At 37.3% G+C, this 27,171-nt stretch overlaps 1 protein-coding gene across 1 annotated transcript in view; it reads left to right on the top strand.

The window, feature by feature from the left end:
• The window catches only part of ANO3 (anoctamin 3), a 229,858-nt gene that overhangs the window by 66,234 nt on the left and 136,453 nt on the right, over positions 1–27,171 (top strand). The window contains exons 5-8 of the mRNA XM_072619308.1: positions 7,838–7,938; positions 17,515–17,559; positions 20,916–21,047; positions 24,855–24,961. Coding sequence (XP_072475409.1) covers positions 7,838–7,938; positions 17,515–17,559; positions 20,916–21,047; positions 24,855–24,961 — 385 coding nt within the window. The remainder of the gene's footprint in view (positions 1–7,837; positions 7,939–17,514; positions 17,560–20,915; positions 21,048–24,854; positions 24,962–27,171) is intronic.

Here is a 27,171-nt window from a genome sequence, read left to right as displayed (position 1 = left end):
GTTCATGTTGAAAGCATGCCTCCACCAAATCGAGGAGTGCCAGATGCCAAGCTTTCTTTTCTGAAGCAAAGGTACTCAGTTTTCCTGCTGCTACAAGCACAATTATTCCTCTCTAAAAGAGGAAAAATAAGAAAAGGGAGATTAAGTGGAGGAGGCACAGAAGGAGACACATCTTACATCCCAGGGGGGAAAGTACAAAAGGAGAAACCTTCTAACTCGGTTTGCACTTGGCTTGACATTTCAGTAGCTGATGGCAGAAATGCTGTTCTGTCATGCAGAGATTCTGTTCAGAAGCACATTTATAAGAACATGTTAGCCTTAAAGTGTAGCAGGGGTGCCATGAACACTGTTTCCTGGAAAATGGGAGAGTTTCTGCCACTGAGCCTTTTTCCTGAACATCTTTGCTGATGAACTCTCTCCTGCCTCCATCTTAACAGGAAACCACTGAAGAATCAGTTATGGCTTAGCATACAGTAAGAACTGGACCAGGAGCAGAAAGACTAGGTTCTTTTACTTGCCTTTCTGCTTCTCCTCTCCTAAAACCCTTTTATTCAGCATACTACAAGGATTTGCAAAACTTTTTAAATGTTTATTTATTTATTTTTAGTTTGCAACATTCATTTCCACAAAATTTTGAGCTCCAAATTTTCTCCCCATCTCTTCCCTCCCGCACCCCAAAATGGCATGCATTCTGATTACCCCTCCCCCCAATCTGCCCTCCCTTCAATCATACCCCTCCCTTCCTTTATCTCCATCCTCTCTTTTGTCCTGTAGAGCAAAATAAGTTTCTATACTCCATTACCTGTATCTTATTTCCCAGTTGTATGCAAAAATAATTCTCAACATTTGTTACTAAAACTTAGAGTTCCAACTTCTCGCCCTTCCTTCCTCCCCACCCATCCCCACTGAAGGGGCAAGTAACTCAATATAGGCTAAATATGTATAGTTTTGCAAACGACTGCCATAATACTCATGTTGTATAAGACTAGCTATATTTCCCTCCATCCTATCCTGCCCCCAATTTATTCTGTTCTCTCTTTTGACCTTGTCCCTCCCCAAAAGTGTTTACTTCTCATTGCTCCCTCCTCCCATTTGCCCTCCCTTCTATCATCCCCACACTCCACTTATCCTCTTCTCTCCTACTTTCCTATAGTGTAAGATAGATTTTCATACCAAATTGTGTGTGCATGTTATTCTCTCCTTAAGTCAAATGTGATGAGAGTAAGCTTCAATTTTTCCCTCTCACCTCCCCCCTTGTCCCCTCCATTGAAAAAGCTTTTTCTTGCCCCTTTTATGGGAGACAATATGCCCCATTCCATTTCTTCCTTCTCCTCCCAATATAGTCCTCTCTCATCCCATAATTTTATTTTTTTAGACATCATCCCTTCCTATTCAACTCACCCTGTGCTTTCTCTCTAGATAGATAGATAGATAGATAGATAGATAGATAGATAGATAGACAGACAGACAGACAGACAGACAGACAGACAGACAGATAGATAGATAGATAGATAGATAGATAGATAGATAGATAGACAGACAGACAGACAGACAGACAGACAGACAGACAGATAGATAGATAGATAGATAGATAAAATCCCTCCAACTACCCAAATACTGAGAAAAGTTTTAAGAGTTACAAATATCATCTTTCCATGTAGGAATATAAAGAGTTCAACTTTAGCAAGTCCCTCACGATTTCTCTTTCCTATTTACCTTTTCATGTTTCTCTTGATTCTTGTGTTTGAAAGTCAAATTTTCTTTTCAGCTCTAGTCTTTTCATCAAGAATGCTTGAAAAGTCTTCTGTTTCATTGAATGACCATTTTTCCCCTCAGTTATTATAGTCAGTTTTGCTGGGTAGGTGATTCTTGATTTAAATCCTAGTTCCTTTGACTTCTGGAATATCCTATTCCAAGCCCTTTGGTCCCTTAATGTAGAAGCTGCTAGATCTTGTGTTATCCTGATTGTATTTCCACAGTACTCGAATTGTTTCTTTGTAGCTGCTTGCAGTATTTTCTCCTTGACCTGGGAACTCTGGAATTTGCTACAATATTCCTAGTTTTTCTTTTGGGGTCTCTTTCAGAAGGTCATCCATTTCTATCTTACCCTCTGGTTCTAGAATATGTTGGCAATTTTCCTTGATAATTTCTTGGAACATGATGTCTAGGATATTTTACTGATCATGGTTTTCAGGTAGCCCCCTAATTTTTGAATTGTCTCTCCTGGATCTATTTTCCAGGTCAGTTGTTTTTCCAATGAGATATTTTACCTTGTGTTCTATTTTTTTAATTCTTTTAGTTTTGTTTTATAATTTATTGATTTCTTAGAAAGTCATTAGCTTCCATCTGCTAAATTCTAATTTTTAAAGAACTATTTTCTTCAGTGAGCTTTTGGACCTCCTTTTCCATTTGACCAGTTCTGCTTTTTGAGGCATTCTTCTTGTTGGCTTTTTGTACCTCTTTTGCCATTTGGGTTAGTGTACTTTTAAAGATGTTATTTTCTTCAGCATTTGGGGGGGGGGTCTTTTAAATCAAGCTGTTGACTCATTTTTTATGATTTTCTTGCATCACTCACTTCTCTTCCCAATTTTTCCTCTACCCATCTTACTTGATTTTCAAAATCCTTCTTGAGTTCTTCCATGGTCTTAGACATTTGCATATTTTTTTGAGGTTTTAGATGTAGGAGCCTTGACCTTGCTGTCTTCCTCAAATAGTATGCTTTGCTCTTCCTCATCTGAAAGAATGGAAGAAATTACCTTTTCCCTAAGAATGTAACCTTCTATAATCCCATTTTTCCCCTTTCTAGATATTTTCCCAGCCAATTAACTTGACTTTTGAGTCCTTTGTCAAGTGGAGGGTATACTACCCTAGGCTTCGGAGGTTTGTGCAGCTGTTCTCTGAGATATTTCTAGGAACTTTAAAGTTTTCAGTTCCTCCAAAGTGGCATAGTCAAGGGAGAAGAGATTATTCCTGTCCTGGCCTGTGCTCTGGTCTATGAGCAATCCAAAGCACACTTTCTGCCCTGAAACTGTGAATAGGGTTCTCTCTCCTCAGCCACCGCCAGCCCTGACACACCAGCCTTCTTGCTAACCCCAGGACTTCCACTCAGGGATGAGACCCAGATCAGCTGTTCAATTTCCCCAGGTTCTGTAGTCTGAGAGCTCCAGCAGTGGTTACTGCTGCACCAGTGACTACAACCCCTCTGGGTCTGGGGCAGACAGCAGTTCCCTCTCACGCAGATGAGAGAGTTTTCTCACTGACTTTTGAAGCTGTGTTTGGCATTTGTGGGTTGAGAAATCTGGAAACTACAGCAGCTGCCTATGATTCTGTGCCCTGAAGCTTGCTACAGTCATGTCTGTGCAAGTCAACCCACTTTGGGCTACGCTTCACTCCAAACCTAGTGTGATAGATCCTTCCTGTCAGGCTTCCAGGTTGTCTTGGGCTAGAAATCTGTTTCACTCTGTCATTTTGTGACTTCTACTGCTCTATAATTTGTTTAGAGTCATTTTTAGAAGTATTTTAAGGCCTTTGAGGGGAGAACTTGAGCAGATATATGCTTCTGCTCAGACATCTTGGCTCTGCCTCCCTCCATTTTTTTAATTGCAAAACTGTTATCTTGTCTTGAAAGGATTCTGTCACTTCTCTGACAGTCCTTAATGCTTATAAGGTAGGAGAATGCCTTGGAAAGAAGACTTCAGAAATATGCTAGCTCACAGGTCATGAGACCAGATCACATCACAGAAACTTCCTGCAATGATCTCTTAAGACAAGGTTACGTTTCCAGACAAGTCCTGCAGTCTTCTGGTGACCTGGAGCTCTACAATCTTTCTTCAGAAATCTCAGATCTTCCCAGAAATAAAGTAGTAAGCATAGTTCCCAAAGTGTATTCCCATTATCTTGTTGATCGTCCTTTCTTCTTGAAGGGGATCATGATGTCAAGGAAGGTGTTGCCATGGCTTGTATGCAAAGTCATCAGCCTCGCTTTCTCCTTCTGAGTCATCTGGGTCCAATGGCCAGATATAAATCAGGATGACTGGAGATGGTCCCAGATGCAGTGGGATACCTCAAAATATAAATACAAGTGAAAAAGAGACAATCCCTGCCTTCAAGGAATGTATAATTTCAAAGAGAAGACAACCCATAAAAGGAAGCTGAAAAGGGAACTTTTGGTGTAAGGATTACTGTAAGGTTGTTATGAAGATAAAATGACATAGTATTTTGTAAGTAACTCATCATAATTCATGGCATATCATCCCTATCTTCATTCACTCCCTATCCTTTTTCCCCCAAACAACTACTGACTTGGTTAGGAGACAATGGAACCCTTCACAGCAGTAGAGGGACCTAAAACATTTCCACGGGACTCATGATGCAAAATGCCATCCACATCCAGAGAAAGAACTATGGAATTGGAATACAAAATGAAGCAGAATGTTTTCTCTTGTGTTATGTTTTGTTTGTTTGGGTTTTTCTCATGGTTTCCCCCATTTGTTTTAATTCTTCTGTGCAACATGACTAATGGGAAAATGTGTTTAATAAGAATGCATGTGGAGAACCCATATAGGATTGCATGCAGTCTTATGAAGGGTGGGGTAGAAAATTTAAGACTTATGGAAGTAATTATAGAAAACTGATAAGAAATAAATTAATGATATTTTTTAAAAGAGGTAATGAAACATACTGCATGTAGAATCAAGAAATTTTGCATTTGACTCCCACCTCTGCTACATAAGACCTATGTGACCCTGGGAGAGTCTGTGATGTGATTGAAAGAAGTGTCTTATCTAACTTGGATGATAACCCCTCCTAGACATACTATTCTATAAAATTCAGAGCATTAAATCTGAAAAAGTGGGAAGATATTATTTAGGAAGTAGAAGAAACTTAAGGAATTTTCTATGGCAGAATTCACTGAGAAAAGGAGGAAGGAGAAAGTGAGAGAGGAAGGAACATGGTAGCAGGAGTGGGGAGGAATCTGCTAGAAATAATACGGGTCAAGGGGTGGAGTGATATCCAGTAGTAGACTGACCACCATGAGACCTCATAGGATCATTTCATTTCTAACTGAAAGGGATATGGAGAGGGGCATCATGTCCAATCCCCTCATTTTACAGAAAAAGAACCTAGGCAGAGCAGGGGGAAATGCATTGCCCAACATCAGCTCATAAGTTTCTGAAGATATGTCTCAGGTTTTCCTGATTCTAAGTCCAGCATTCCAGCTACCTACTGAAGGCCTCTTAATCTCTTCTGCTTCAGTTTCTTCACTTTATAATGGAAGGATAATCATCCCAAAATAATATTGTGATGCCCAAAGTGAGATGATGGATGTGAAAGTTAGCTGAATTAGAATAACTTTGCTGAGATATTCTTAAAATCTCCAGAGGCCTGAAATTGGATAGATGACTTTTTTTTAAGTAGAGAGGTGGGGAAGAATAAATTCAATTTGTTCTTAGAATATTCAGGGAAAAGGTGGGAGCCACTGAAGTGAGACAACTTCAAAAGATATGAATCATTTATATCCAGTATATTGGGATTTTGTTATTCAGAGAAATGAAATACAATGTGAAATAATTCTTTCCCAAGAAGTGGACTGTGACAGCTTACATCTCTCCTCTGTTTTCTTCCCTCTACACATAGGTAAGGATGGAGTTTTAGAATGTTAGAACTCTAACAAGGCCTTGGAGAAAACCTGGCCTAAATGATAATTCTCATCCTAGACCACTGGTATACCCTTGATGGGTCAGGGAGTAGTCTAGACCTCAATTTGCTTCAATCCTTAATGGTCAAATATACATGGGCATTTCCTAGACAGGAAACCCAGGCACACAGAAGATGTTACATATCTACTGTCATATGGAGACCATAACCCTTGCCAAATCATTTGAGTCAATTTATCACTTTCTATGTGCTAGACTCTGTGCTAAGCACTGGTGTTACAAAGTAAGGAGGGAAAAAATTCTAACCACAAAAAGCCTGTGTTCTAATAGATGAAATCTAATAGATGAAACGTACATACATACATACAAGATATATAAAAAGCTGATGAAAGTAATTTGAAAGTACTATAAGAAAAGGCCTCCTACAAAAAACAGAATTTGACATAAACAATTTCTAATGCCATAGACAGCAGTGCTGTTCAGTCATTTCAGTTGTATCCATTTCTTTGTGACCTCATTTAGAGTTTTCCTATCAAAGATAATGGAGTGGTTTGCCATTTCCTTCGCCAACTCATTTTACCGATGAGTAAACTGAGGCCAATAGAGTTAAATGATTTGCCCAGGGTCACACAGCTAATGAGTGTCTGAGTCCAGATTTGAACTCAGGAAGAGGAGTCATCCCGACTCCAGGTCTGGTGCTCTATCCTCTGTGCCATCTAGATGCCCAAGGAGGCAATGGCAAACTTCCAAATCTGATGTCCAGTACTTGAAATGTTATTTACCAACACCTCCCATACCACCGTATAGCAAATGTTCTCCTGATTCTCCTCACTTCATTCTGCAACATTCATACAAGTCTTCTCAGGTCTTGCTGAAACCATCTCTTTGTTAATTACTCATAGCACAATAGTATTCCATGGCATTTATGGGCACCCTTAGTATTATTCACTATTCTTTGCCAATACAAAAAGATATGCTATAAATATTATTTTGCAAATAGGGTTTCTTCCTCTTTCTTTGATTTCCTTGGAATATAGGCCAATCCCACTACAAAGTATTGTAATTGCCAACTCCAAGGGCATGAACAGTTCACTTACTTTGTAATCATAATTCCAAATTGCTTTCTAGAATGGCTGGACCATTTCAGTGAATCACCCCCTGCCACACCCCAAATTCAACCCAGGTCATTAATTCCAAATATAGCACTCCTTCCAAAAAGACTTCTTTACAACATCTTTTCTTAATGCCAACTTGTTTTGCCACAAGAATAAATGAAGTTGTTGTCTCATGTAAGTATCAGTAGTTACCTCCTGAGGCAATTTCTCTTGAACTAATTAGATGTCAACATGTTTGAAAGACCAGTAAGTGAGAACCATGGCCCACGGCTGGACTTGGCCACTGACATGAACCATTTATTTGATGGAGCAGTTAAATGAATATGTGTGTAATTTTTCCCGGATTGGGGCATTCATTGTAGAATTTGGACATCCTTTTCTGTCTTTGAAATGGAAATTAGTACATTCTTTGCTCTGCATTTCAAAGCATCATCTATTGAACTGGAGCCAAAAAAAAAAGTGTGCCTCTTAGATCAACCTTCAAAGATACTGAAGCCTCCAAAATTAGAACCTTTCTTTCATTGTCTTCTCTTCTATCCTCATTTCCATAGTCATTATGATTTCTTCCTCTGAGAGAGAGTCTTGAAGGAGCCATGGTGTTAGGAATTGATGGGTACACATGTTGCTAGAGTAACTGAAACTAGTAAGACAGAGGTGTCGAAGGCTAGATTTGAATTTAGAAAGATGAGCCTGACTCCAGGCCTGGTACTGTATCTATTGTGCCACCTAACTGCCCAAGAGGGCAGTGGTCAACTACTAGTGCCAGTCCTTGCAATGTTATATTATGCAAAGTGCCAGCCCTTCATATACTTGAAGACAGTTCTCATACCCTTCCTAGGATTTTTTTCTTTAGACTGAACATCCTCCAGGCCCTTTAATTGTTCCTGATATGTCAGAGTCCTGAGATCCCTTGCCGTCCTAATTACCCTCTGCTGGATGTTCTCCAACTTGTCAGATATGTTTTCTTTTATTCTAAGACAGAAGGTGTCCCTGGGAAATGAGATTAGGCAGTTTAACATCAGCTGCATAGCTCATTTATGGTACCTGTCTTGCTCTCCTTTACAGCAATCTGTTACGAATAGTGATATCATGTTTGTCAAAATCCACTGCCCATGGGATACACTGTGCAAATATGCAGAGAGGATGAATATCAGGATGCCCTTCAGGTACAGTAAAGTATTTTTGTCCTTCTCACACTGTATTAGTATTAATCTTATCTGGTCATTTCTTAGACTTTTTTCAACTACAACAATATAAAAACACTATCCACTTCAAAGGTCAAGTTATATACCTCATTGAGATATATACTTATATATATGTATATATATCATTAAGATATATAGATATATATGTTTGCTTCTTGAATATATATCCCTTGTCCCTGAGATCATAGAATATCGAGCCATTGATAACCTTACAGATCATTTAGTCCAACAGTGTTAGTTTGTACATAAAAAAACTAAGGACTAGTAGTCATAGGACCTCAGGTTTCAAATTAAGAGGAGTCTTTGTTATTTGGCATTTTTTTCAGTCACGAACAAGTCTTCATGATGCCATTTGGGTTTTTTTGTTTTTTTTTTTTGACAAAGATTCTAGAGTGGTTTGCCATTTCCTTCCCTACCTCATTTTACAGATGAGGAAACTCAGGCAAATAGGGTGAAGTGACTTGTCCAGGGTCACACAGCTATTAAGTATCTGAGGCCAGATTTGAACTCATGAAAATGAATCTTCCTAACTCCAAGCCCAGCTCACTATCTACTACACTACCTAGATGCCTAAACGTAGTCTTAGAGATCACCTAATGAAACTTTATTTTATAAATGAGGAAGATGAGTCTACTAGGAGTTCAAAGACTTATTCAAAGTCACACAGATAGTAAGTAGAGTTAGGATTCAAACCCAGCTGTTTCAGTTGCAGATACTCACTTCATTATCTGACCCCTTCCACTCAGCTTCTCCCATTGTAGTTAAGTAACTTTTCTAAGCTCAGAATTGAGCAGTGTCAGACCTGGAACCTAGAATCTAAAAACCTCATGATAGTTCTACTATACTACACAGTATTTGAAAAATAAGCAGAGAATATATACCTCCACCACCCTGCCCCCCCACCACTACATAATTGTTCAAGATTTTTAATTAAGGTGATTGAAGCCATCTGAAAACCTGGGTTACACAGAAAGATTTGTAATGAGCTTCATCACCAAATATGTTTGCGAAGATCTGAATGACATTACAAAGTGATTTGACTGGATAGGTTAAAGTCAACAAGTGACTGTTTACATCATTTTTCTAAAGTAGTCTTGAGGACCCAAAGGGGACCTTGGAAATATGTGAATATGTGTTAGATGATCATTCTGATTTTCTGTGATTTTTTTTCCATGTTAACATTTTCAGAACATCTAAAAAGAATCTTGAAGTAGTCACCCACATGCATGATAATTCTTGAAATATAATTAAGCTTATTTCCTTTTTTCCCAATCTTTCAGTTCATATGTGTGTATCTGTACTACCTCTAACAAATTGAAAAACATTGTGAGACCACATCCCAACTTCCTCCACTTTTTCCATTATTTTCAAAAAAATGGCATATAAAGTGCTTTGCAAACTTAAAGCTGGGTACAAATGTTAGCTGTGATTGTTGCTATTAGAAAGAGAAAGACACTATGTGCTTTTGTTGAAGTTTACCCTGGTTTATCATCAACAGTTTCCATTGATCACATACGAAAAATGTTTATGAAATATCCTGCTGTATATTGGACCCTTCGCTAGGTACTGGGGAAGAGACATAGTTCAGAAAAGATAATGTCTTTGCCCTAATACATCTTTTAGTTTAGCATGGATAAGCAATGGATATGCACATAATGAAATATATGATATGACATCATCAAAATATTATGGTGATGTAAAACAAAGGTGTATTTGAAATCCAGTGGAGAAGAACATTGCCAACTTGAAGAGAGTAGAAGGTTAGTGGAGTTTTTGTGGAGAAGGTGACATGTGTATCTTACTTTAAATGGTTGGAATTCAACAGGAAAAAAGAGTAATGGAAGATCTTGCAAATATATAGAACCTCTAATGGCATGAGAGCATAGTACATGCTTGCTGGATAGGTTTTTGATATAGGCTTGAATATCTCTGTCCTGGCAGAAAATTTAGCAAGGAAATCCATTTAAGTCTTTCAAAGCGAGGTACATGATTGCTTATCTGGGAGACTGCAAGGGGAATTCTCACTGAGGTGTAAGTTGGGCTGGATGACCTCTGAACTCTCTTCTGTTTCTGAAATTCTGTGACTTGGGAGTCATTGAATGGACTGGGCATATCATTGCTTATGATTACATCATTCCCCTCAACACCAGAAAAGAGAAACTAAACATCAGGAGTAGAGTGTTCCCCTGACTTGGAAGATCCCCATTAAGGATCCTATCATAAGCCAACCTAAACATTGCCTGTAATCTTCCCCAGGGTCCTGAGAAGCATGGATTGCCTATGAATGATTCCAGTGGTCATAATGGTAGACAAGTATCTGAGACTGAATCATCATCATATTGTCATGTTGGTAATTGTGTGACTCCAATAATGGGATCAGAGCAGGGCTGGAATGTCACACTAAGAATTGGGCAAGAAGTGGTGCCAGAGAAAAGCTAAGCTAAGGCAAGAGGAACGGCACTTTGCCCCATTTTTTAGTTTTTATTGAATCTGGAAAGAGGAATCCATGGCACATGCTTATGCATTTTTATGCAACGTGAAGCTCTGAGCAAGACCTCATATGTTGGACTAAAGATTAAGGAGCCTAAAAGATAGTGGTTTAGAAGAATAGCGGATTGAATCTAGTAAAATAGAATGTTACAAGGTTAAGATAAATGTGCTGTATTTCTATTGGGGTGAGGAGGAGGGAACCCACTTATGATATACTATGGAAAGGCATAGCTGCACAACAGTTCATATTGAAAAGTCATCTTGGTTTTCATCAACTATGAAATCAGTGCAAGTCATGATTATAACCTGGAAACCAGGAAAGTTGATAGCATAACACATAAAGACATGGGCTTGCCAAAGTTGTCTAAGATGCCAAAGACAAAAAGGACTTTCTTATTAAAGGAGATGACATGCAGGTACTTCATCCATGGATGACATTGTTCTAAATACATGAAGCCAGGGAACACCAGAGGACTTCCCTGAGGAAACTGACAGTTAATCATAGGCCAGAAGCCACATGTGGAAAATCAAATGAATGAAACCTACTTATTGTCGATATTTATGACATGCAGTCAGATGAGTAGACTGAAATATTAATTTGCAAGTCTGAAAGCATTATTAAGCGCCTACTATGTGCAAGTCCATATGCAAGGAGTACACAGGTTGAGAAAAGAACCCCTTTTCTCAACAGGCTCATAGTCTAACGGAAGAGACAACATGCCAAAATTTGTGTTCAAAAAGACATTAGAAATATGAATTGGATATCACCTTGAGGGATGTCATTAGGATTAAAGAAAGAAAGGCTTCTTTTAGAAGGGGGCACTTTAACTGAGACTTGAGGGAAACCAGGAAATGGAGATGAAGAGAGAGAGGATTCCAAGCTTATGAGAAAAAGCACTGAAAACACACTGGCCACTTGGATGATGGAATGTCTTCAAGGAACAAGGGGGCCAATGTTGCTAAATCCTAGAATACATGGAAAGGAATAAAGAATAAAAAGATTAAAAAGGCAGGCAAGGACCAGGTTATGGAAGGTTGTAATAGAACAAAGAGAATTTTATATTTAATCTGGGAAATAATAGGAATCTAATGGAGTTTAAGAAAAACAATTTGCCTTGGGAGGTAATGAGTTCCATCTCATTGAAATCATTGAATGATTGTTATTTGACTTTTTATCATTGGATATCCCAGTTATACTTCATATATATGGGCTAGATTTGATATTTTTAATCCTCTAGCCATAGTGAGAAAATTGTGATCTTATGACCAGAAATCCAAGTGGATGAAACTCAAAAATGTTATCTTAAAAATAGTAACGTCACCAAAAAATAGCACAAGCCTCTGCTTGCCCGCCTTTTGCTACACAAAGTGGACAGTGCTAGCCATGCTGCTGTCTACTTCACAAAGGACATCTTCCACTGCGATTCTTGGATGGATCAAATCGTTTGTAAACATAAAAACCATTAGGAAAACTTGAGAGACAAGATGTGTGGCATCATGATTGCGATGGTGCTAAAAACCAAAGAAAGTCTAAGAACATTCCGCCTCACTGTTCAATGTGCAGAACATAAACTGTACTTCCTCCTTGCAATTACCTTGTGTTTATTGTATGTGTACTCATGTGCTCACGCCCTGTCCTCTGAGAGATTAGAAGCTCATTGAGGACAGGGACGATCTCATTTTTATATTTTTACTCCCAATACCTAGCACATGTTCCTGGTGTATGATAGGTGCTTAATGAAGGATTATTGATAGATTATTACCATATACAAAAATGTTTACGGAAACAAATCTTAAATGTATTGTGTCTATATGGTACAAACTTACTAGATTTTTAAAGCCTCCTTGTAATTGAGTGCATTCTCACTTCTCATCCCATATTTGATGCTGGAAGATATATCCTCAAGCTGTTATTTCTGCTCTTGGTCACAAAGGCAATTTAAACACCATCTCTGGTGATGAGCATTTTTGTCGCTCAAAATATTTTGAATGCATATTCTTAAAGATCTCTGTCATTTAGCTATTTCTGTGGAAGATTTTCTACATCACTGACTTACAGTTGTTGTCAGGGACAAATTGTGTTGCTTCTAAAAACCATGTTGTCATAACAGAAGGAAGTGTCTAATATACTGTGATTTTTTTTCCCTATGTTTCCATTATCTTTGCTGAATTTAGCCAAGTGGAGCCTTGACCTTGTCAGCTATGAAAATGAGCTTTCATCTAAAGGCAGCAATGAGTTAGAGACGTTCTGGGTTTAAATTACTAATTATGTATCTGCAAAGTGATACCTTCACTTTCTCAGATGTGTCTGCAAGCTAGCAAAAGAACCAAAAAAAGATAAATGATGTCATTCCTTCAAATGATTTTTATCTCATTGGCTAAAATACAAATGGTGATCAGATAACCAGAAATCAAAGTGAATGAAGCTGCAAAATGGCATCTTAAAATAGTGGTATGTCATCAAAGAATAACATCACGTCTTTTGCTACATAAGGCAGGCAATAATGGCTGTAGTATTCTCTACCCCACAAAGGACATTATCCACTGGAATTCCAGGAGTGATCAAAACATTTGTAAATGGAAAAACCATAAGGTAAACTTGAGAGCTCTCTGAGAAGATGTGTGGCATCATGGTTGTGATGAAACTGATAGCTAAAGAAAGGCTAAGAATATTCAGCCTTACTATTGCATACAAACTCCTTAATGTGCATTTAAGGTTTTCCACAACCTGGCTCCCACCTGTGTTTTCCTATGTCCCCTTAATGAACTGCTCAGCCAAGTTAGACTACCCACTCTTCCTTAAACTCAGCTTTCCAAATCTGGCCTCTGTGAGTCTCGCCAGCCCTCTTCTTGCCTCCCAGATTCCTTGCCTTCCACTGAGGTCCATCCCATATTTCTCCTTCTTCCTAAAGACTTTCCTAACACCCTTCACTCTTTAGTATTTTCTCTCCTCAGTTTTATTTTTATTAGATGTACTTGTGTAAGGCTTATTTCTCTGCCCTAAGTAGAATGTAGAAAAGGGATGCTTTCATTTTTATCAACCCAGTTTAGGAACTTACAAATATTAGGTTCTTGGTAAATGTTGAATCCCCAAATATAGTTTTGGGGATGATCATTTGTTTTAGCAAGGGTTATGCTTTCCTCTTCCTCTCTATGTCTTTGATTCATTAAAATACAACAAAGCACCTAATAAGCCTTTTGCTTTATAAAATTTAATTTGTGAACCTGTGTCCTCTTTGTTCCTGAGTGACAGTATCTCAGTGAATAGAAAGCTAAAACTTGAAGACTGGGAGATCTGATTTCAAGTTCTCTCTCTCTGATGTGTCTTGGCTGTATGATCAGTCAAGATGGTGATTGACAGAGAAGATGCTGAATTGCTTTGATAAAGATAATTTCTTCACTTGGGAATTCTAAAGTGATCCTAAATTCAGTCTGCAGTCCTAACCTTTTGCATAGCATGGCCCATCCCCAGATGTTATCTTTTCTGATTGTCTCAGGAATACCACATTTAGTGTCAAAACACTCTAGAGATGACCTTCAAGAGTCAAGCCAAATTCAGTTGATGAAATTTTAACAAATATTTGAGGGTCTGAAACATGAAGAGCATCCTGGTAAACAGCTGGAGATGTAAATAAAGATGAATTGGAGATGGTTCATGTACTTAAGCAACTTATAGTCCATTCATTGAAATAACCATTCATCAATCACCTAGACTATTCACCCCTGGTTTAATCCACCCTTGTGGATTCTTTTAAAGTAGAATCATCTACTTTAAAATTAATCTGCTGTAAAACTGAGATTATGAAAACCTTATGACAGTATCTGTCCTCTTCTCATGTCTTTGACAGCTTTATTCCCTCAGGAAGGATCTTATCTATTCTCTATAACCTTCTGTTCTTCTAGGCAAGTTCTCCCCCTATCCTTCCTTTTTTTTTACTTTCATATCCTTTACCCTGAATGAAAGATTTGTTTTATAACCTTTTTGATAGAATTGCCTTGTCCCATCTTTAATCCCCATAAAGTCCCATCCTTATTCCCCATACAGTAAAGGTTCTTAACCTGGGATCCATTAATTTATTTTACTTTTTAAATACTTTGATAACTTTTGCAGTATAATAAGGGGGAGTGAACTTCTTTGTATTTTATTTAATTCATTTAAAAATATTGTTGAGAAAATGTCCTTTGGCTTTACCAGACTGGCAAAGGCAACCATAACACAAAATAAATATTAAGACCCTTACGTTAAGGAAATCAGCTTCCTCCTTTACGAATTTATTATGTGTATATGCATACATTTATATACATACATAATATGTATTATACATATGTAATACAATGTACATATATTTGTAAAATAAAGCTTCATTCTGTTACTTTTTTATTTCAATACTAAGGATAAAAGACTCATCTTCCTAAGTTCAAATCTTATTAGCTATTTGGTCCTGGGCAAGTCACATAGCCTTGTTTGCCTGAGTTTCCTTCTCTATAAAATGAAGGGAGAAGGAAATGGCAAACCACTTTAGTATCTTTGCCGAGAAGACCCCAAATGCAGCCACAAAGAGCTGGACACAACTGAACAGCAAAAACATTGTGAAATTATTGGGAAGACTCTCTTGAAGTACTTTGTTGTGCTTCAGTTAAGTATTTGCTATATTCCAAACACTGGATGGTCGATAATAAAAGTCATTATTATTATATTGTGTATATTAAATATTATTCAATGTGCTAGAATGCTACAAGCTAACATTTTATTATATACAATACGTCATACAATATTACAATATGTTATAATAATAGCATTCATATAGTACTTTAGGGTCTGCAAAGTGCAAATATCTCATTTGATGCTCACAACAGCTCTGGGAGATGGATGCTGTTATCCCCATTTTACATATGAGGAAACTGAATCAGACCTGTGTGAAGTGACTTGTCCAGGCTCGTACAGATAGTTGTGTCTGAGGCTGGATTGGAACATAGTTTCCTGTCCCCAAGTCCAGAACTCTATACTCAGTGTCATCTAGAGATACAAAAAATGAAAGTATCCCTACCCTGCATCCCTTTTCATAGGGAACAATGAGTATTTAATGAGAAACAGTGGTGGCTATGCATTAGGACTCTGACTTATACCCACTGTGCAGTAAGACTCCCCTTAACTATTCCAGACAATCATTTCACCAGTTGCATTTCCACTTTGTAATGTTGGACACGGTCTGAAAACATGCAGTCAGATCATGGCAGCCGTACCGGGAGTTTTTTGTTCTATGGAGTCATATCATAATTGAGAATGATTAATCCTCAGTAATAATAATAGTTTCAAATAAATGATCCCAGCTTATGGATTTAGACTGTTATTCAGTCCAAGTGCTCTTTTCCCTGGAGACACATAATATTACCAACTATATCTGCTGTAGTTAAATGTACATGTGACCTTTACCATCTTTTAAATACATTCCTGAAACTTTCTATTGATATTGAAAATTAGTCTTAAATTTATCTCTTTTTTTTTTTGCATTTCATGAACAGAACTTTATCCTTTGTCAACATTTCCTAAGTAGTGATAAGACCTTTCCTACCATAAGTCTTTCCTACTATTGAAGGTGAAAAGGAAGAAAAAGGGGCAGATGTCATTTGCACGCTTATGAGTGTGTTTTATCTTATGTGACTCCCTAACTACTTATGCAAATACCAGCACCGTACATCTACTGTGAAACAGCAGAACTTCAACAAGTTGAATAGAAAAATCTGTTACCTGATAGGCATTGAGTTTTGTTCTAATCGTGTGATGTTTTCCAAGAGTTATCTAGATTCTCCAAGGTAAATCTGAAACATGTTCTGCAAATTTAGTGTATTCCATATTTTTTTAAAATAGCACACCTAAAAACAGTCAAATCGGTGGTGTAGCATGGTAACAGTTTTAGTAATAGTAATAGTGATACAATAATAGTCTTTATGTAGCATTGTAAGGTTTGAAAAAGTACGTACATGTTATCTCATACATTATAAAGAAGCATCATCTGAAGTTTTACGTGAAACTCCATCATCCATTCCACTAGATTCTGCCTCATGAAGGTCTGGTGCCTAATTTATCTTAATTCTTATCTTATAGAGCTCTTATGTTATTTATATAGATAGTTTCTTGTATAAAAGAGCAATATTTCTACTCATGATAAAGAATTATCAGATTAATTATTCTATCAAGTTGGTTCTGGAATAGGAGAAAAAGGTTTTATTTATTTTTATATGACTTGTGGAAATTCAAAGTACTGCTTCATTCACTGCACTTCTCCATCATTCTCTTGGGAAATTGGACTGTGTGGGGGAAAACAGTGTCCAGAATCCAAGTTTTAATAAATATCTTTATAGATACTGCCTGGGGCTTAATATCTTTCCATTTCTTTGTTCTTCTGACAACATAGACCATGCCCACCCAACTACAGATTATGTATTGATTATATCTGTTGGTTAAAAGAAGCAATATTCAAATTCATTTCATTATTTTAATCTTTAGAATGATTTTAAAGTAAATGTACAGAGGACTCCTTGGGGTGAAGTAGCCCCTCTTTTCCTTCCTCTTTTTAAGAATATCTCTGAATTATTTTACATCTTATCCTTGAACCAGCCATCTTTCTTCCCTCTTTAGCCCCCAAGTTGTTGTTTGCAGACCTCAGGGCTGCTTGTGATAACACATGACTTTAGGGCCAAACGGTTCCACTTCTCCTGTCCTGTCACAGTGTCAGATCTCTCTAAGCCTCAATTTTAAGTGATTTTGGTCTTCTTTGTTAGCTGATCATATAATTTTAGCTTTCTTATTTGTTAAAAAAATCACATTGCTATGAAATTGCACATACCCTGAAATATTGTTTCATTTTTCTGTGAGATCAGTTAATGCCATTGGTTGAGAATAAGGCAATATTTTGCTATACACCAGTCTTCCTTCTGTGTTCAAATATTCATGCTTGATATTTTTGAAAATTATAGTTAACTTTCATTATAACTTCTCACAACTATATTCAGCTAATTTCTTTTCTCCATGTTTTTTTGTTCCAGGAAAAAATGCTATTATACTGACTGGAAGAACAGAACCCTGAATAGGTTGGTGGATGATAAAGCTACTCTGATGCCAGCTTATTATCCTCAAGCAAACAAAAGTCCCCAATTCAATTCTACCTTACAAACCACCTACAAATTCAAGGAGAAAATAATGAGTTGGATTGTGTTCAAGAAGATTCTCAAAATGTCATTATACCAAATAACGCAATGTTTAAAATTGCCCAGACAGTTGAATTGTTCCTTTTTACTCAATTAGACATGGACAGAAATCTTACACAATTTAATGATGTGGAAAGGAGGTTTTACCTGAATGAAATTTTAGTTCTTGAAAAACAGAGCATTACACAATACAGTAATGATCAATTGCTATTGTTACAGTAGACATAGAAAACAAAAGAAAGGCCAGGAAGCTTAGAGATTATTCAGGATAGCGTCTTCACTGTAAGATGACAAAAATGGGGCCCAAAATGGCATAATATGCATTTTATTAGCTAGTTAATGAGAGTGACAGAACTTGGACTAATTTCAAAATTGACAATCTTGACTCCTGTTTGGTAATGTTGGAACTGAATTTTAAACATATATATATGTAGATAAGATATTTTGAATATATTAAAAATATATTTAAACATATATTTTTGAAAAGTGCTTTCACTTGGTAGCCTTGGTAAATACAGTGAAGATAAATCAGTGGAACCAAGCTGCCTGAAATCTATGAGAAGAGGATCCTTGGATTGCTATGATACGCATTCCTTGCAGGAAGTGATCTTCCTTTTTATGGAGTTTCAAACAAAAGTCTTCTGGAATGTTGCCATACCGTTACTTATGATCAAAAAGGTAGGAGACAGAGGTGCAGAAACAAAACAGAAATGTGGAGGTGAAAAAAGTATACTGAATAAAATGTCATTGAAAATATTAAAGGTAAAATCAATTTAAAGGTTAGAGCAATAACTAGAATCATAGTGTTGTAGAAACTTAGAAGTGGAAGAGAGTCTTTGAATAGAGAATGTGAGAATTGGAAGAATGTTTAAAGACCCTAGTTTTTAGAGCATGGTATACCAGAGTAAAAGCTACCTGCAAGGGGTTTTAGAACCCTGAATATTGAGAAATAACCTCAAAATATAGAATACATATAAACTGGAAAGAACCTTAGAACCCAGAACATAGAACATCAGAGATAAGAGCCACTGAAAAAATTGGCCTGTAGCATGTCAAAGGTGGTTGAGACTTTAGAATGTATCTAGTCCAAACCAATCATTTTAGAGAAATATGAGTAGTGAAGAATACAGCATCTCCAAAAATATTGGGTCAGCCCACTTGATAAAGAAAAGGAAGTGGCTAATTCTACAGTAAATTTCAGATTTAATATTTTTCTAAGTCTGGGAAACTGGAGGGAAGAATAAGAGTTTAAAATGTTAATACTTTGTAAGTCATAAATCAAAAACAGAACAAATATGCAATGAAGAATTTTAGACTTTCCACTCTAAGTTTTGGTCAAATGCCACTAGATCAAATCAACTTAATACATCCTTATTTTAGGACAAAAATCTATCTCACAGTTTCTTCATTTTCTTAATAAAAAGGACTCTGTCCTGGTCTCTACTAATAATCAATCTGCTCTTGACTTTTCGTATGACTTTGAACAAATGGTATATCTTGTCCAGTGTGAACATCAAGAAAAATGGGTGGTGGAATGGTGAATGAAATGGTTTTGAGTTTAGATGATTTTTAAGGTCCTATCAAATTCTGATTCTCTGTGATTGAAATTAGCAGTCACCATAGAAGCAGACAGAGGAATGGAACAGGAAAGAAAGAAGTGTTATATAAAACATACGACCAAATTTAAGTACTGCCTCAGGTAGCTATACAGACAGACAGATTGTGAATGCACACACATACGTATACAAACACAGTGTGACTCTAGTGAAATAGAAAAATGGAAATGCAATTTTTTACGATATGTTTTGGGATTAAAACTAATTATTAGTAGATGAAGAAAGGTTAAGTGTTTGCCCAAAGTCACACAACTAGTAAATATCTGAAGTAGAACTTGAAGTCAGGTCTTTCTGGCTCCAGTTTCAGTGTCCTTTCCACTATTTGTGATCTACAAATTGTTCCTAAGCGCATGTGGTGGTTATCTATCTATCCATCTATCTGTTTGTCTGTCTATCTATCTATCTATCTATCTATCTATCTATATCTGTATACACATCTAACTATATCTGTCTGTCTATCTATCTTTCTATCTATCTATCTATCTATCTATCTTTCTATCTATCTATCTATACATATGTATATAATCCAGTGGTTTCAATCCCAGTTTCCTTTGATGCCATATCTTCTGAAATGACCCTGGATAGCATGGGTCTAGTTTTTTAAAGACAAAATTTGCTGAAAGAGAAAATCTTTGCCCTCAACCTTATCCATTATGAGTTATAAAGTGAACTCTGCAATAAACTAGTTTTGTGATCTTGGCAAAGTCACAAAATCTCTCTGTATCTTAGGACCCTCACCTATCAAATGGCAGGGGTTGGAAGGAAAGTAATAGATAGTCCTAAGGTCCTTTAAAGTTCTAAGAGTCTCCGATTCTATGGTGGACATGTCTTTCAGAACTAGTGGGGTGAGACTGAAAAATGTAAACCTTGCTATAAAAATAATACAAATCAAGTTGCAATTGCACTGAATTGATTGCAGGCTTAAATAAAAGCTCTAAAGTTTTCCCATGATGCCATTGTATCTGAGTTGCAAAAGCTGGGGGTTAGAGAGGGATCAGTAAGAAAATGATGGTGTCTAGTATTTGACAGCATATGCAATCCCCCTTCCTGATTTCAAAGGGCGTCAGTGGAGTTATTAATAGGTGACTCCATTGTGGAACATAGAATGTCACTGAGGGATTAGAATTTCTGAATATCTGGACCAGTTTCCACCTAAATCACTGAATTTGAGAGTTAAAAAGAACCTTAAAGACCATCTTGACCAACCTATACAGAAAATGAATCTCCTCTATAATAATGCCCATCAATAGGCTTCATTCTCTTCACAGGCAGATAAAGCATTTATTAAATATTTATTATATGCACTCCCTGTGCTATGGATTCTATTATAGTACATCGTATTACAACAATAATTTGGGCCTTGTTATCAAGCTTGAAATAAATGGAAATAGTGAATGAAGTGAGATTCTATGCCCTAAGTACTGGAATAAGTACACTTATTCCAAAAGTGATTCAGGACAGATCACATAACCTCTTCATTTAAAGGTAGAGGGTGTTTTATGCACTTCAATCACCCACCCATAGGATGAAGTCTGTAATTCTATTTCTTCCAGCACTTAATGATAAATGTGGCACTGCATAGCCATCTCATCCAATCCAATCTAATTTGTTCCTTTGTCCCAGTTTGTATAGAAAAACCATCCAGCTGAGGAGCTGGCTTCCCAAAAATCCAATGCAACTCGACAAGGAGGCTCTGCCCGACTTGGAGGAGACAGACTGCTATACAGCCCCTTTTAGCAGGGCACGCATGCACCAGTAAGTATTCCCATCCCCCACCGGCCTCCCATGGCCTCATGTGCTCATTCTGCTGTGAAACCAGAGCAGCCAACAATATAAAGCAGGAAAAGCAGCATCTCTGTAGCTTGTCAATTTAGGCAGTCTTTATTTCCTTATTAATATTTAACACTTAATTTCTGAACAACACTCAGTGAGCATTATGAATTCTTTCTTTTATGAGTCATATAAATTCAAATCATAAATACTGCAGTGTTTATGGACTGCTCATCTAATAGCCAACCTGTTATGCCTTCTTAATGATTGCTGTTCTAGTAGGCAGCCAGCGAGGGATAATAATAATAATAATACAGTAAATTCGATTCAACAGATATTTGCTGAGCATCTACCGTGAACTGGCCTGGGTACTGAACAGAGAGTGATAAACTGTGAGCCAGGAATCCCTGGGCTCTACTCCCACTGCAAATACTTCACTAGCTACATTAGCCCAGGCAGTCACTTAAACTCTGTTAGCTCCAGTTTCTTCATCTGTAAAATGGGAATACTAAAGCCTGTAGTAGGCAGCTAGGTCAGGTAGTAGATAGAATACTAGATCTAGAGTCAGGATGAACTGAGTTCAAATCCTGCCTCTGATACTGACTAGCTGTGATACCCTGGGTAAGTCATTTCATTTCTCTAAATATTTTTCCTTAGTGAAATGAGAATAATAATAGGATCTGTATGTGTCAATTCTTTTTATTTGTAATAATGGTATTGATTTTACAGGTCCATTATGAGGATCAAATAAGATGAGGAAGCAGAAACTCTTTATAGACGTCAAAGGGCTAAAGAAATATCAATTGTTGCTCTTTTTTGTGAGAATACTCCCTGTGTCCATGCCTATTTTCTATTGTTCTAATACTGAAAACCTTAAAGTGTTGATGGACTTGGGGGCAGGCAAGGTGGGGTAGGGTATGATTGGCCAATATGAGTCAGAAGTCCTGAGTCCAAGTCACCCTGACTTTGAGGAGAGTTTTCTATCCACTATACTTGCAGATATTCAAATGGATCTGCAGTCTTGACAGTTTAGATTTCCTTCCAAAAATGCAAGCCATATTGCATTCATGATTCTTGTCCATATTCTTCCATAAGTTTGCTGCAGAGTATCTATACAATGTGCTGGAAGCTATCTTTAGTTTGTCCTGACATCAAAAAGATACCAGTGGAAACTTTGAACTATCCACCTATCATCTCTTGCCCTTGCTATGTGATCAGCTCTACTTCCTTTCCTTTCTTACATTCACATGATGCCATTCATTGGCCTTTTTGTTCTTTGAATATCTTCTTAAGTCATCTGTTGTGACCAGTTCACACCCACCATCAATCAATCAATCAACATTTATTAAACGCCTCCTATGTGCCAGGCACTGTACTTAATACTGACTCTCAACACTGACCTCCATGTGATATCCATTCTCATTTCTTCAGACAGCGTTATGTTTAATGCTGCATAGCCATAAAATAGCATCGGCAGAATATCTGTATTTAAAAGATCCAAGAATTCAAGTTGTAGACGGATTCCTTGAGAATGGTAAGATCCTCAGGATTCTCATATTAGCAAATGACATTACTCAGATTTCTCTAGATCACTGAAGAATCTCCCAAAGGAAATCCTTAACCATCCACACAAGAATGATCAAGTAGACAAGAAATTCTATTACGCCTTTTATGACATTTGTTTGGGTAGATAACCTGCAGAGCTTGTTTACCACTGTGTAAATTTGGGATCCACAGACAAAAAAAAAAATATCAGGCTCATAGTTCAACAATTGGAAAATGTCTTTAGGAAACCTCAAAGTTTCTTTAATAACCTTGGGTTTCTCTTGGAAACAGAGATTTATCCTTTAAATCCCAATATGCCCACCATGCCATACTATTATTGTAATCATTCCTCCTTTGGGGCAAATGAGGTAACTGGTCAACCTGAGATGCTCTTTAAAGGATGTAGTACCTTTCCTTCCTCAAGTTCATTAAAGACTTTTTTAAAAGTTAGAAGATATGTAGTTAGTAAGGAATGAAATCACAATAAAACATACTTAGTTCCTTAAAAGTATAAATTACAACTGAATCATAGCATTGGGGTGACCATGAATTCTTGAAGGACTGGCCATAGAACAAAAGAAATGACAATTTCCACGAAGATATAAACACCACTTATTGGAATTACAGCATGGTGTAATAAGTAAAATGCACTTAGGGTCAAGAAGATCTATATTCAAATTCTGACTCTGATATTTACTAGCTTTGTGACTCTAAACAAGTTACTTAACCTGTCAGTCTCAGCTTCCTCATTTATTAAATAAGGGAGATGAACTAAGGTCCCTTCAAACAAAATCTATAATATATTGTAAGCATTTCTCTCCCTCATTTTTCTCATCAATAAAATGTGGGTATTTGACTCAAGGGTTCTTAGGTGCCATCTAACTCTCAATCAATATTCTTATATGTCTAACAAAGAATGGTGCCTTCTGGAAGTTCTTTGGAAGGTTGGCCACCAGGGGGTAGAATATTTTTTGTTAGTAGTAACTTGACATGATCTATGTGACCAAAAGGAGAACCCACAATGACAGTGATGATGAGAGAAATGTGGATGGATGGATGGATGGATGGATGGATGGATAGATGGATAGATAGATAGATAGATAGATAGATAGATAGATAGATAGATAGATAGATAGATAGATAGATAGATAGATAGATGATAGATAGATAGATAGATAGATAGATAGATAGATAGATAGATAGATAGATAGATAGATAGACAGGCATACAGACAGACAGACAGATAGTTAGACAGACAGACAGATAGACAAATCATGAAAACTAGACAGCTCCTATTTTAAAGAAGGCTGACTGCTGAGGAAGTGGAGCAGTCTGGAGAGTGAATTGTTCTGGGAGTAAAGTGAGTAGACATGAGGCCCTTCAGGAGAACAGGCTTCAGGGGAGAGTTCTACCAAAGGGAGAAAGGGTACTAAGAAAATGGAGCCATCTGGAGGGTGAATTGGGCTGGAGATACAATCCTGTGAGGTCTTAATGCTTCAGAGAGCAATACAAGACTTTCCAGCCTTCAGGCTCATCACTATGAATACCATTCATCACTGGATTGTAAGACATGTGTATGCATGTGCCCAGTAACAGACTTCCAGACAACCAAATGTTCTTACCGTGCATTGTAGAACACAGTCTTCATTTGGACCAAAGCTTTAGGAGGAAAGCAGGATGTGGATGGCCCAAAACAAAGGAAGAGTAATGAGTCGTTGGAAGTTCTCTTACCCCAAACTGGAATCAAACTGCATTGATTGAGATAAGGAGGGACAGAGAGATTACAGAGAGGAAAAGTATTCATTTCTTTGCTGAGAAAGAACTGAAACCCTGGGAAGTAATCTAGGAAATGGGGGCTGAATTTTTAATCATCTCTATTTAGAAGAAACCCTGCTGCCAGCCACATGGTCAGCATTACTTCAAAACTGTAAATAATTCAGTGGAAGCAAACGTACAGGCTGCTCTCCTCCTCTTTCCATGCCAAGGACAAGTACTGAAGGGAGACATTCAAAGTGACATTTGATAGGTGATTGCTTTTGTGGGGATATTTTTGTCACGAATTAACATTCAAAGGAATGGAAAGAGAAACGGCAGGCTCTTGTCTGTCGAGATATGAGGATCGTGAAAAGAAATCGCGTTGGCTGTCATTCTAAAGAGAAAGCCTTTTAGATTGTGTGGCATTTCTACACTCTTGCTGTGTCCTGTGCTTGGCTCTGAGTCTTAAAACTGTTCCAATCATTTCCACAGCTTTACAATAACAAATAAGGACACTTTCTTCAACAACTCCACAAGAAGCAGGATTGTTCATCATGTGCTCCAACGCACCAAATACGAAGACGGAAAAACAAAAATGGGTAAGACCTTAATCCAAGGCTCCAATGATGCTATGAGCATGAAAATTGGGGTGTGATCATTTGGGGCTTCCAGTCCAACCTGAACGACTTATTGTTCTTGTAACACTGGCCACATTACTGCTTCTTTCTGGGTGTCAGTCTACTCCCCTAAAACTTGAGAGATTAGAAAGAAGTTGTTTTCAAAGTCTTTTCGAGTTATGGGTACCAAGGACCTTTTCAGACCTAACCTTCTGTAACTGTGACACTAAATCTCAAACAAACAAGCAAAAAACAAACTAAGACTTGGTCTTTGACAAAAAGCTAGCCTTGTGTTAGGAGGAGGCTGCTCTTCCTGTGATGTTTCTCATTTAATAAGATTGAAGCAGAATAAATACAACTCCTTTTTCAGAGCCAACATTTCAAATTTCTTCTCAATTTAGCTCAGTTTCATTCAATTCTACTGCCTTTTGGCCACTATGTGCCAGGCACATACTAAGTGCTAGGACTACAGTGACAAAAATGAATAGTCCCTGCCCCCAGGGGAACTGCTTTGTTTTGTTTGGTTTTTAAGGTAAGAGATATTCTGTAGTTAAATGATTGGCTTTGTTATTATGATTTGCAATAATAATAAATAATATTAATAGATTTATTAGCACTTTAACGTTTACAAAGTGCCGTAGATATGTTATCTCATTTGATTTATTATTTGTAATTTTCAAACTTAAAAAGTAAGATTCTGGCCAATGTAAATCCAGGCCACTTCCCACTGACTGTTTATTATTCAGACAGCCTGGATAGAGTGCCAGGCTTAGAGTAGGGAAGTCAGTTCAGATCCACCCATAGACGCTTACTAACTGTGGACCCTTGGCAAATCACTTCACCCTGTTGCCCTCAGTTTCCTTATCTGTAAAATAAGCTGGAGGAAGAAATGGCAAACCAGCCTAGTATCCTTGCCAAGAAAACCTCAGATGAGGTCATGAAGAGGAGGAAACAACTGTAATGGCATAACAACAAATACTGTGTCAGCCCATCCTTAAATGTGATTGTGAGAGGCCTCAAAGCTGATTGGATAAAAGAACTGGAGGAAGCCTAGGGAGGAGAGAATATTGATTGGGGGACATGGTAGCATTCTTCAAGTATTTGGCATGAGAGGTGAAAAGTTATGGAGGAGAAAGACTTTAGCTCATTCTAAGAAAAACATTCCTACCATTTATAGCCATCCAGAAGTGTAAAAGAGATGGCTAAGGAAGTAGTAAGTTTCCTATACTTGGAGGTCTTCAAGAATATGCCAGATGACCAGCTGTTGAGGATATCATGGTAAAGATCCCTATCTGGGTACAGATTTAATTAAGTAGCCTTTGAAGCATTCAGTGAAATTCAGAAATATTATCTTGAAAGCTTTTCAACTTCTACTGGTTCCAGTGACTACACTTGAATAAACACCCTTGACTTTGGACACTAAAGACAGAATCACAATTTGTAGGTAAGAGAAAATTAAGTCTATTGTCTTTAGGAATTTGGAATTAAAAAAGTATCTGTTTTGTTGAATTATATGATCTTTGTAAGAGAGGGGCTCTGGGAAGATGGTGTCTTCTCTCATTTGTTCATTCAATTCTTGTTTATAACCAACCAGCGAGCACCAGTGGTCTTATAAAAATATATTTTAGAAGGAGATTTATTTATTGAATATTATAGCATTAAACTAGGTGTTCAATAAGTTATTGTGGACTCATGCAAAATAAAGTGAAGTGGGCATTCATGTATTCATTCAACCAACATATGCTGAATGCTGCCCAGACTATTCTTGGCACTAAGATAATCACTGGGGATGACAATAAGGTAAGTGTAATGTGGCTTTTGACATCAAGGACTCAATAATGATTAGGGTTTGGTTTATAATACATATGCACAGGCAAATATAATGCAAATTAAAATGGAAGTAGAAACTCAAATATTCTAGAGAATCTGTGATCTCATCAATTTGGAAATTTTCTCCAGTTTTGAAAGCCACAATTTAACCACAGCCCATCCTGTGTGACCTTTGTCTTCCTATAATTTCATCACTGGGCCTTCATTCCCTTAAAAAACTGGAAGTCTTCCTTCATTACTTTTATAAATGTAGAAGAAGAAAGGTTAGGAGTGCAAGAGCAAAGGGTCATAAAATCAAATGTGAAAAACTGCTTCCAGCCAGAGGAAATCAGGGAAGGCTTCATAGAAGAGGGAGCATCAGA

This window comes from Notamacropus eugenii, chromosome 6 (assembly GCF_028372415.1).
Source record: "Notamacropus eugenii isolate mMacEug1 chromosome 6, mMacEug1.pri_v2, whole genome shotgun sequence".
Classification (NCBI taxonomy): domain Eukaryota; kingdom Metazoa; phylum Chordata; class Mammalia; order Diprotodontia; family Macropodidae; genus Notamacropus; species Notamacropus eugenii.
This window is presented reverse-complemented; position numbering and strand designations above follow the sequence as displayed.